Consider the following 12,463-nt stretch of genomic DNA (forward strand, 5'->3'; position numbering starts at 1 on the left):
AAATGTTTCAACCTTATGTAGTTGCTTTTTACATGTTAGAGCTGTCTTGTAAATCTTGCAAATTATTGTCTGAAAGTGTCTGTGAATAGCCTAAACATTGCCTTTAGAAGTAAACAACCTCAAGGGCTTCTAGGGGAGACCACCTAGAACCTCCCATAAGAGGTAGACATGTTCTAGTCTCAAATCAAACTTCTTTCCTCCACCTCTTACTGTCAAGATGCTATGAAACTTTATATCAAAAATGTTTCAACCTTACGTAGTTGCTTTTTACATGTTAGAGCTGTCTTGTAAAGTTTGTAAATTATTGTCTGAAAGTGTCTGTGAATAGCCTAAACATTGCCTCTAGAAGTAAAAATCCTCCAGGGCTTCTAGAAACCCCCCCCCCCCATTCACACACACTCACACAAGAGGTGGACATATCCCAGTCTCAAAAGCTCTAAACTAAAGCTGGAAAATGGCCCAAATGGCAATGTTGATACTCACGCCTACCTTCATGTTCAATCACTGTCGCTAATATTAATAAGTTCACCATAGTCGACTAGTCTGTACAACATGGACCTTCCGGACGAACGTACGTGATGGACACTGTCATGATGTGATACGCATCGTTTAATTGGATATCCAATTGCTCTGTATACGTTTCCTACTTTCATAAAAAAACCTTCCACATTTCATGGGAAATACCTTGTAATTGTATGCATTTATTTCTTTGAAAGTTGAAAACTATTTTTAACGTTGAAACGACAATCATAATTATGTTTGAATAAAAACCAAATAAAAAACGTTAGGCATGAAACCTTCCACGCTTGGTGCGCGGTTGTCCGTAAAAACACATGGTAATATTAAAAAGTATTCCCATTTTCCCCATCGTCCAATCTTCATGTATTATACATCAATGGAAAGCTTACTTACAAAAAATATATCTTTGAAGACAAAAATACGTCGAGAAAAACACTGTCAAATGAGGCAATGATTGCGTGATGATCAAGCGACAAAAGACAAAGGAATTTTCAGCACACCGCAAGTGATACTTTGATTGCTCATATCTGATGAACGCTTGAATCTAATCAGCTGGAAATCGACATATTTATAGAGCTGTCCATCATATAGATGTTTATGTTCTAACAAAGTCCAAGATATGTCTCTTGAGCTATGAACGTAGGCAGAAATGTATCCATAGTAGACCAAGTTCTCGACTTCCGTATTATCTCATTAAAAAAAGTCATGAGCAGTGGAACACTCCAACTGTGATGTGAAGGTTTTGTAACCTCCCGTTTCGGAGTGGTCCGGACTGTAGAACAGAACCTCAAATGGGTCTCACCGAAACGTATTTGAAAATGTAAGTTACAGGTACTATGATAATATATGACTACACAGAGCAAAATTTGCTGTTTAACTTTGAAGATAAGGCCAAAGGCGAGTTTAAGATGAAAGCTCGACCTGAACATCTGTGTGGATATTAGGACTAGGTCTCTATTTGGTAAACATGTGAATTCTTACAACACATATGGTGAGAAAGTCATGAAACAAAGATTTATATATATATATATATATATATATATATATATATATATATATATATATATATATATATATATATATATATATATATATATATATATATATATATATATATATATATAAACTCTATTTAGGAGAAGTGAGAACATTTTTAATGATACTTTATTATACGTAAACATTAAAAGAAAATAAGCATCTCCTATATAATAATACACAAAGCATAATTTGAACAATGAAATGGAAAAGCAGCATGGTCAAGAGATCTAATTTCTGTTTAGTCAATTCTCTTGTATAAAGTATTTTTATCTTAGAGACTAAGAAAGTATTGAAAAACAAGATCTACATCTAGTCAGTGGAATTTCTAACTCCATTTTGTATAAATAAATGGAGGCAGAAGGGCCACCCTAAAGTTGTGGTTTTACGTGAAGATAAAATCTATACCTGATACAAATTAAGGAAAATAAGTAGTGTCATGAGTTTTATAATATAACATTTCTAGAACGTTTCTGATTTAATGGTCTTGATAAGTTTAGTCCTTGATTTGATGTTCAAGGAGTGAACAGAACTAATAGTTGCACCATAATAACCTTTCAGGATGTGTTCAGATTTGTCTCATGCACAGTAAAAAAAAGTGAAGTAGTCAATACGTATTTCTGTTAAAATTCCAAGGTTAATTTGATTAACGATTTTTGTTGAGCCGGCCAGGTACATTTATGATTTGATATTCAGCAGCTTTTATTTACAGGCGCTTTTTCAATGACATCAAATAATGTATATAACAGAAGGTTGTAATTGTTAAATACTTTTTAAGATAAGTCAATAGATCAAACTGACTCACTCTACAAAATTACATAACTTTCATTATTATTATATGGCAAATCATGTTGTTTGAACACTATCCAACAATTCAGGAAATATTCAAACGTTGAATGCCGAACACTATATAGAGTTATTCACATGACATTGTGTATGTACGCTACAGAGAGCCATTGAATGTGTTCATGTAAAAATTGTGTATATAAGTCGCATGGATAAATCTATATATAATATAACTATCATTAACAAATTTCAAACGTAATTTGGATTTTGGAATTTATTGATTGGTTGTGAGCACTCAGGAATTCAATTACAACGGCTATTCAAAGGACAAAAATGTGAATATTAAATTTTTACGGTGTGGTACAATTTATCAATTTCAATAGCATTACGCACAATAGCGCCTTGTAATACTTGTGATACTGCAAAAATATCATTTGCTGTGTATTTTTTATAAATAGTAAAAAGTCAAACTTAAGCCTAAAACATGGCTCAAGTTTTCTTTGTAATTTTTGTAAATTACAACAACAACAACAACAACAACAACAACAACAACATCAGCAGCAGCAGCAACAACAACAACAAATCTTGGATTTGATGTAAATGCATCTTTACTAAAGATTAGTAAAATGTCTATATATTTACTTATTCTAAAATATGATAAATGCCCGATTATAATTATGCAAATGCATTTACGACCATGCACTCTCTGCCTGTCATGATGTAAATGTTATTGTTTTAAAGTATGACTGACAATAAAATGTATAGGTTGGTGTCTACCAAGTGCAAGCCAATTCATACATGTTTGGACAGAAAATGCTGGATTCATTTCCAGGTCTTTTCACGACACGACAACGCACATCTACGTCATTTGTTCTGTGGTGCTCGTTATACAAGTCAAGATATTCAGCATGCTATTCTCCCATTTTCAACTTAAGCTACAGTCTTCAACTCATAGTGACAGAGCCCTTGTGCCATTCATGTTTTTGTCCCCTGAACGAAGAAAATATATAGGACCAGATGTAATGACAAAAGATTACAGTTTCCTACACGCATTGTTGGAATGCACAGTTCTGGGCTGCAGATCATGTACCCCTTAATGGCTGATGTATTGAAGAGTACATTCTTTAGATATATATTAATTACTGAAAATTAATAATTATGTAAAGTACTCATTAAAGGTACAAGCTAGATCAACAAGTTTCGTGGGACATATGCGCTTTGTTGTGGTTGATGTATGTACCAAATTATATTTGAATATGAAGTACACATTCTTAAGGTATAGCACGATTACTGAAAACCATCAATTATGCAAATGATTAATTAAGTTATTTCGATCTTTACCAATATCTAATCAGTTCCTACCAATACCATATGGAGGATGTGTAGCAAGTTTCATTACAATCGATGCAAGAACTGTAGTTTCTGCAGACAGACAGACAGACAGACAGACAGACAGACGAACGGACAGACATTAATTACCTCCCCCCTACAGGTGGTAAAAAATATATTTTTGAAGTTTCGAAATCAGCAGTCAATACTATATTCTGGTTGTTGAAGTTTCAAGGTGGGACATCATAGTACGTCTTCACCTGCCCTTTCCATTACTAACAACAGTCACTTGCTTGTCTTCATAATTGTTATCTGTCGATACAACATCATTCTCGTGTTTGTTCTGTTTTTCTTGTACATCATTAACATCTTTAACAACTTCATCGTCATCTTCATTGTCATTACTATCACTGCCCTGTTCAATTGCTTCATCCACGCCACTTTGAAGTGTGTGTACAATAAATTTGAAGACTTTTTTGTAGATATCTTCCATATTCTTTGTATATCTGTCTTCTAGGGTTTCTTTCACAGCCGCAAGAAAGGGTTGTTCAATTTTCTGTTTTAAAAAAAAAAGCAAATTAAAAGCATGTGTTAGAATTGGTATGATTTATAATAAATACATGTAAGGTTTCAAAAGTTTTGTCGAGGTCTACTAGCTTTATACGTGCATTTCTGTTACAAATTTAAAATTACGCTTTATGAATGTTTAAGCATTTCACACTTTGATCCTTAGAGCAACCCTAGAATTCGAAGAGCAATGACTTAACATCGAGGAGACCTGTCAACTTTAACAATGAAATGTCCCCTTAACTTGCCTTAAGTATGCTTTCATGAATTTTCCAGTGACTTATGCAAATGTATACTGGTTCATTCAGTTATCATATAAAAAGCACAAAACAAAAGAAAACACCAAATAAAAAGTCGCTGTTAGATTCTTGCCAAGTTGTTATTAATCTTAAACTGATTGCTGAGTACATCACTTAGGGTTTATGGTTGACTTAATATTACATGCTAGGTAACCATCTTTAAAAAAAAAAAGATGTTCTCGCAGTACATATATATATATATTATTATCGCGCTTAATTTGACATTTCTGAAACTCAATTTCATGATACATTAGGTATATAGGAATGATATAACTTCAATGGAATCGAACTGTCAGTCATGATATCAATATTAATAGATTCCTATTTCTAGTACTAGCGGGCAACTACTTAATGTTGAGTAACCCGAGACTAATACGTACGTGACATATATACAAGAAATATAAAACTCACACTCAAACTAGGATAATGCATGGTTTATCATGAAAATGTCTTTGTCTCAATGAGATTTCAGTAGATAATGAATACGATGTACTCGTCTGATATTGAAATGCCAAACCCAGTGTGAAAAATGACAGACTATAAATACCTTGACATCAGGTGCAGATTTTATAGCAATGTAACGACATCTTAAGATGTTTTCATCTTTGATGAATCCATGTCTAAAAATATCTAGGAAAATGTTAATTAACTGTATATCTATGACATATAAATCTGTTTAGATGTATTATATTTTTGCAAGATTTTGTAAGGGATACATTTGAACGAAAAAGTCGACGGTTCATCTTTGTATTCTGTATCTTCTTTATTATTTAGAGTTTGGAGAACATGATTGACATTCGAACATCGTGTCCTCGATTTGGTGTTTATTGACTTGTTTGTCAATGTCAAAGTGAATAGGAAAAGTTCAAAAAGGTCACTGCCTAAACATCTAAGGTGAGTCAACTTTATTAAATCACGGTTCCTATGTCACGACGATTGTCGTTGAATTGGTTTTTGTTGTTAATTGCATTAGTTTCCAAACTGTTCACGAAGTGTTATGCCAGGAATAGCTACTGCTCTCATGTAAATGTTTATTTATAAATTTCAAATGAAATGGCTATATACATACATATTACCATTATTTCCTTTTTTTTAATTGAAGGAAACTAAAAATAAGAGGAACTAACATTTAATGTGTGTGAAATCACTTAATGGTGATAAACGGCGATAACCCTACGTGACACTTAACAAAAATGAAGATTTCTTTATGTTCTCGTGTCATTGCCCAATTAATTGTTACGATATGAGGATCTATAATCTATAAGGTTAATAACACATCGAGTGTTTTAGCATATAGATTGGCAATTATCCTTCGCAAATGAAACACACAATCTTGATACTTGCAATGAGAACGATAAGCACACTGTTGCATAGCCTTCAGTGCTGAATACCTGTTTTGCCGAAGGTTTAATGTTTTCAATGTCGATTTTATTTACGATTCGATACGGATAGATAGTAAGACAGCGTTATTCATTAACCAGTGTACATAAAGATCTACTGGAATGATAGAAATGCCCTTAATTTTAAAAACGTGATCAACTAATTGTTATCAACAGTGTAAGCAAAGAAAATGGTGGTTGTACTGAGCTATAGGGGAAGATGTGTCAAAAAAGCCTCAAAAAGGAGATACACTTGCAATCTATGTGAAAGTTAGAATTATCCGCAGATATCTGAACAGAATCGAATAAAATGGTGTCCAGAGTACTGGATGTAATAGATATAAGGCTTGATAAAAGTGAAATAAAAATCAAGAGAAACGGAGAATCTGTTATTCATTTTTAGGATATATACAACAACTTGTCCATTTCAGAAATGAATGTAGGTTTTTGTTATCGAATCTATCTATTGATTGCAGCACATAAAAGTGATATTAATCATTTCTTATAACCTTATCTCTTTGACAATGTATTATCGGGTATATATGTGCGCATGTGATTGATTGCGCAAACACGTCCAGTGTATTGACAAGAATGTGGCGAGGGTCTTATTTTACAAAGTGTGATGGATTGATGTAGCTAATATAAAAAGGATGTGACCATTTGTGGTTATAAACCCTCGATATATTATTATGTAAAGAAAATGTGTGCTGTTGTCAGGAGAGCACATTTTAATATCGGTTTGTAGCATGTTTGTTTGTATTACGTATACAGTTATTCTCTCTCTCTCTCTCTCTCTCTCTCTCTCTCTCTCTCTCTCTCTCTCTCTCTCTCTCTCTCTCTCTCTCTCTCTCTCTCTCTCTCTCTCTCTCTCTCTCTCTCTCTCAAACGCTTAGTCGTACAAGTTACAACTGTTTGTGCTCCCTTAGCGCGAAGAGTACACGTTTTTTTGCTACCACCAAGCACATAGGATTATATCCGTCAAATAACAAGATTGTCCTTTGAGCTTGTGTTTATTCTACTGACCCCCAGTGATAGTCGTAAATATTCCTCTAGCAAATTCTGTTATTGTTGACCAACGCGTTTTGACGACTGTGTGTAAAAATTATTATGCAATATTTCACTAACGTTTTAATATAGGTGTATTAGAAAGGTGGTCACATAATGACAGATGTAAGCTGAGAGGTCAAGGTATCTTAAAGCTAAAGTTAAAGGCTGGCTTATGTAAATTTCTGAGTTGAGGCTTCCACCATTCAAATGATGACTTTTGATAGACAACATGATATAAAATTCACTAAAACATTTGAAAGACTGGAAGAGCATCTATAATATGAATAATTTATATAAAACTGGTTGACAGCATACACCTACGTACTTAAGTCATGTATATCAAAACACTATACACTTACAAGATCTTAAGAGAACCATGACACATACATGCTGTTTGTTTTTCAAACACGTTCTCAGGACATGTATTCATTTTATGATAAATTCTTACACAAATGAACATCACAAGTTTGCGTACGTAGGCGCGAGTTTACTTGATAACCTAATTAAACTTAGCCCAACATGTTTGTCATGCGGGTGCATTGTGAAGTTTTACGTATACCGACATAGGACTCGTAAATTATAAAGAAGCCTCTATTTTGGGTTGTCTGCACAAAACAAGTTATCTATAATTAAAGGTGCCTTTAACCAGCTGCAGTATAATCGATGTTCACCTTGTGGTCTTAAACGTTCATAAAAAACCTGATATTGCACTCAGTTCACAATGTTACCTAAACATAACGATATCAGTCTATCTGTTGTATTAATTACTAGACAATTACGTTATCAATCCGTTATTTTCCAGCACGATATCATGTAGGAGACTTTGACGATTATCATACGAGTGAGCCTGTTTAGGGGTCAAAGGGGTCGATGTAGTAAGCATTGTTAACCATACATTCATGTATATAAGCCCGTAATACTCTGATTCTTAGAGAGATTTGTGAATTCACGGAAATTATAAGTTCGCTGGTACCATGCCTTATGTCAAAGAAGAAATGGTTGGTATAGACATGCATTTTGGAAAAATATTTTTTTTTGAAAATTAGCAATTGTCTATTCTGAACAAAGTTTAAAGTACAGTGACAGATAAATGAAACATGTATGTACAGCATGGGTACGGTAATGTCGAGATATCATTTGTGTCTTTGGAAACTACTGACAAACTAGGCAGGTGCATCGCCAGAGGCCAATGACAATACAATCGCTTCGAATTTGGGCAAACCGTAAGGATAAGACTCAAGTTTTCAGTCCTAACAGGAAAGGTATATCCAAGTGTTATTTGACATTTCAAAGTTGTTTAGTTGTATAATGGCGGGAACAATCTTGTTCTTTAATCATTGCATAGTGCTAGTGACTGTGCTACTTGCTGAGTCTTATGTACGTTATCGTGTAACAAATGACCTCAAGTCTGTTTATGCGTTTACTCATATCTAACATGTCTTCCAACCTTGACATTTCAGTTCACCTGCCTCTTCAATATATTAAAAATTCATGTTATCTGAACAAATGTAACAATGCAGGAGAATTTTCTGGTAGTCATAAATAAATGTATAAAAGATATAGCACAAACATACGCATAACATACTGTGCTAATCCAGCAAAAGTATGCATTATAGACTGGATTTTGACCGAATATATATAATAGTAGAGAGAGAGAGAGAGAGAGAGAGAGAGAGAGAGAGAGAGAGAGAGAGAGAGAGAGAGAGAGAGAGAGAGAGAGAGAGAGAGAGAGAGAGAGAGAGAGAGAGAGAACAGTGCTCGATGTAAATATTAGTAGCAGAGCAGTGTAAACTTATTTCAAAAGAATAAGGGTGCAATAAGTTGTTACTCAGAGTTTCACGGCTTCGAGAGATCTTCAGACGACTAAAAGGGTTGTCAAGGTCGATACATATACACTTAATGTTTGTGTGTATATATTGCGTAACAAGATTGTCGGACTAAACTATTCCTTACGGCGGTGTACTTCTATAGTTGGCGGGCGAGTATTTGCCTTCATGGCGAAAAGTCAAATTTACCGACCTTTAGCCAACATTTACGCTACCTGTGACCCACCTAACTACCATCTCTGTTAAGGGGTAGTACGAGACGAAGTGACATTTTTGACTGCTACAACTCCCAGGGGAGAGATCACAGGGGATAAATGAAGTCAAAGGTGTCACTTCGTCTCATACTCACCACATTTACACACCCTCTGCTAAGCATTCACCCCCAGTGGAAAGTCATGGTCAAATATGACTTTTCGTATAGTGAATTTACTTCACGTGAATATTATTCTGAAGCTGGCCGATTCTATTTACAAATACTTGTCTTCTCATTTGGTGTTTCTTGTCAAGTGAGCTTAACATGAAGTGTCATCGACTATAGTATATTCAGTAGGTATGAAGATATATAATGGGAACTGTGAGACAAGGCGTTGATAAATCCATAATTTATTATCCAGTAATGAACTGGTGGAATCTGATGAAATGGTAAAGTACGCAATTGCACCAAGAGGGTTGGTCTTTTATCATGATCAGATGAAGGAAGACGGACGTTATTAACAATGCTGCTATTTTCGTATCCGTGCGTGTCCCTGCTGATGTCCTCACTGTTGCTTTCCAATCGCCTGTACATTCTTATTGAAAGGTCTTTTTGGTACATTTGCTTTGATCCAAGGAAGTTGACGAATTTCGTCACACGTGAACGCCCACACGACGTATCATCTGTTGACAACATCTTACGGTGATAACACACTTTCATGCTATGTCGAACAGTGATTTCATTTAAAACTAAGAATAATGAAGCGGAAATGTCAACAATATAATCACAAATTTATTTATCTTATAATTTCGATAAATTCTTGTATTACAGTATCCTAATAGTGGTAACATGAGCACTTTCATTATCAGGTATAGAACTCTGACCCTGTATACAATTACTATACATCACCATCATGCATATGACGAAGCTTTGGAATTCCCTATCGTCGAGGTTATTCATTACTACATAAGTCGCCGAGGTTCAGTTCAGACTGATTTTTCATTGACAAGATCGAACCTTACATAATGACAGGCGTATCACTCAGTTCAACCAAAGATACTCGTTGCAAAATCAGTATTTCATATATGACACTGTCATGTACGATCATTTGTATTGATTTATGACCATCAAACTGTGTCTTGTGACAACAACACTGGACGATTTAGTAATTATCTTTGAATCTTGTGTTGACATTAAACATGATATACTGTTTTTGTACCCACATACATTCACAATATGTCACTGACCTGTCGACTAGAGTTAATCAGATCTACTGGAGCGCCTTAATGACATTAGAAACGTAATTTATTGTCATGAAATCATTTAACTCTATACGTGGATCAATTCAAGATTTGTATTCCACCTTGTCACTGATTATAAGTCATGCGTCAGGATGTCAGAGACGGATTGTTGGCTGCGATAGACTGTATTACACAAAGAATTGCATATCATTTTCCGAAATATTCAAACAACAGCACAACTTATACAAGACCTAAACTTTCGAAAATGTTGCACAACATTGTCACTCGACTAGACGTATATCAGATTAATGTAAATTTCAAACAGAACACGGGAAATGAGCTGAACGTAGGTAAATAGGTGACGCGTTTGAACGTATTAATCAGAGTTTATTCGAAACATTACTGTAATTTATTATAACCATTTAGCGTTTTAACGACTTGCATAATCTAATTCATGAATAATATCAGTTAATTTCCGTTTCTATGTTGTCAACATATCCGTGAGTTTATGGACAATTGAAACTGATATTGTGTTGTCCATTGTTAGTGATATTTTGTTTTCTGTGTACTTTGAACATTGAGCATTTGAGACAAAGGAGAAAAAAGGGGTTTCATATGTCATTGGAATTGCAAGGGTTTTTATATGTCATTGGCATTGCAATATCCGTTGTCTTACAGTATCCATGTTTAGCATGAACGGCCTCTATCATATCAATGATGCCTGATAAATGTTAGAGCTTACACAATCCCAAATTGCTAGTTATTGTACGCGTGCATCACTTGTTAATGACCGCATACTTCCGATCGATAGACTCGGATAACAGAAATGAAATGAAATGACAGTAGTTGAAATATGTGAACATCAAAGAGGATATAACCTCATTATAATGTCCTTCCGATTCTGCTTAGTAAGTAATTGCCTTCTTTAAAACTAAAAATTTTCGCTTTTCTACGAGGTCTGCTGAAAATTTCACGCGTTTTGAGATTGCCTCTGGATAAAAACTATTATTACTCGAAATAATTGGACAATCTCATTCAAGCGATATCACCTTTTACATGACATATTCACTAAAATGACTTGTATGGTAGATTTTTGCACTATTGAACTCATGAATAGAAGACAGATTGTGATAGAAAACGCTACAGACGATGAAATAAAACACCCTCACGATATATCAATCTCTCGCGTTTTGGTGAAAGGCTGATAAATTCATTGCTGAAAGCAATGTATAGTACTTAATTGACTTATTGACTTGTCGTATCATGAAAATGAAATGGTACGCCTGTATGTTGCCCCTACTTTAGATACTTTCATTTTCAGGCTTTTCCCTTTAGCTTAAAGCAAGAAAAACTCTTGGAATCAAATATGTCCATATCAAAGATGTTACTACCCCTGGCATTCATAAAACAGATTGGGGAACATAAGTTGCTGGGGGTAACCTTTCCTGATGTGGATGACCATTTTTTGTGGTCAAATTTGAACAACACCAACTGGTGAACTTTCCAGCCCTTTCCCCTCAATGTACCCTATTTTATAGTAAACTGTTTTCCATCTGTTGTCTTTTAAAATCGTATCCTCTACATTCTAGAATCAATATATGTTTAGGTTATGTATATTGTTTATCTCCACCCCGTATATCGACCACTTTTACCTTGGTTTAATCTTGCCAGATTGTCTTTATTATATTACGGTCGCATTTGTTAAGCTTATAGCCTTTTCAGCCCCGGGAGAAGTCTGTTTTAAGACGAAGATAAAGGCAGGTTTTAGCTGCGTCTCATTTTTTAGACTTTTTGAAAATCGGATTAGTGAACTATATCCGATCAGATGAGGTAAATTTCAAATTATCACGTTCATATCGGGATACTCTTTCTTTCTAATTATTTTCTGTAGTTTCAAAAGTCGTTGCACTTGAAAAGCAATATCGTCGTTAGTCGACTTTCTCCACCTACTATACAGTAACCTGAATGGCTATGTATTATGCTAAATAACTAAAACTTGCTTGTTGAGCATGGATACGACTTGTAGATACCTCGAATAGAATTTAGCTTTGGCAAAATATTGTTCCCTGACACTTTAAGAAATAATATCATATTATATCCGGCATTGTCGCGATTAGTTAATTCATAAAAAAGCATTGCTTTACTTGTCAATGATCGGTTGGCTGCATTACTTGTACGCTGCTTAAACATTATATATCCAATTGCATAAACAATATCGATATAGCATTTTGTTTGCTTCAAT

The 12,463-nt window shown here is 34.6% G+C and overlaps 1 protein-coding gene across 1 annotated transcript in view; it reads right to left on the reverse strand.

Moving 5' to 3' along the window:
• Positions 1–3,831: 3,831 nt before the first annotated feature.
• LOC144447076 (neuroglobin-like) overlaps positions 3,832–12,463 on the reverse strand; it is a 55,297-nt gene continuing 46,665 nt past the window's right edge. The window contains exon 3 of the mRNA XM_078136984.1: positions 3,832–4,225. Coding sequence (XP_077993110.1) covers positions 3,926–4,225 — 300 coding nt within the window. The 3' untranslated portion in view covers positions 3,832–3,925. The remainder of the gene's footprint in view (positions 4,226–12,463) is intronic.

The sequence above is a fragment of the Glandiceps talaboti genome, chromosome 2 (genome assembly GCF_964340395.1).
Source record: "Glandiceps talaboti chromosome 2, keGlaTala1.1, whole genome shotgun sequence".
Lineage (NCBI taxonomy): Eukaryota > Metazoa > Hemichordata > Enteropneusta > Spengelidae > Glandiceps > Glandiceps talaboti.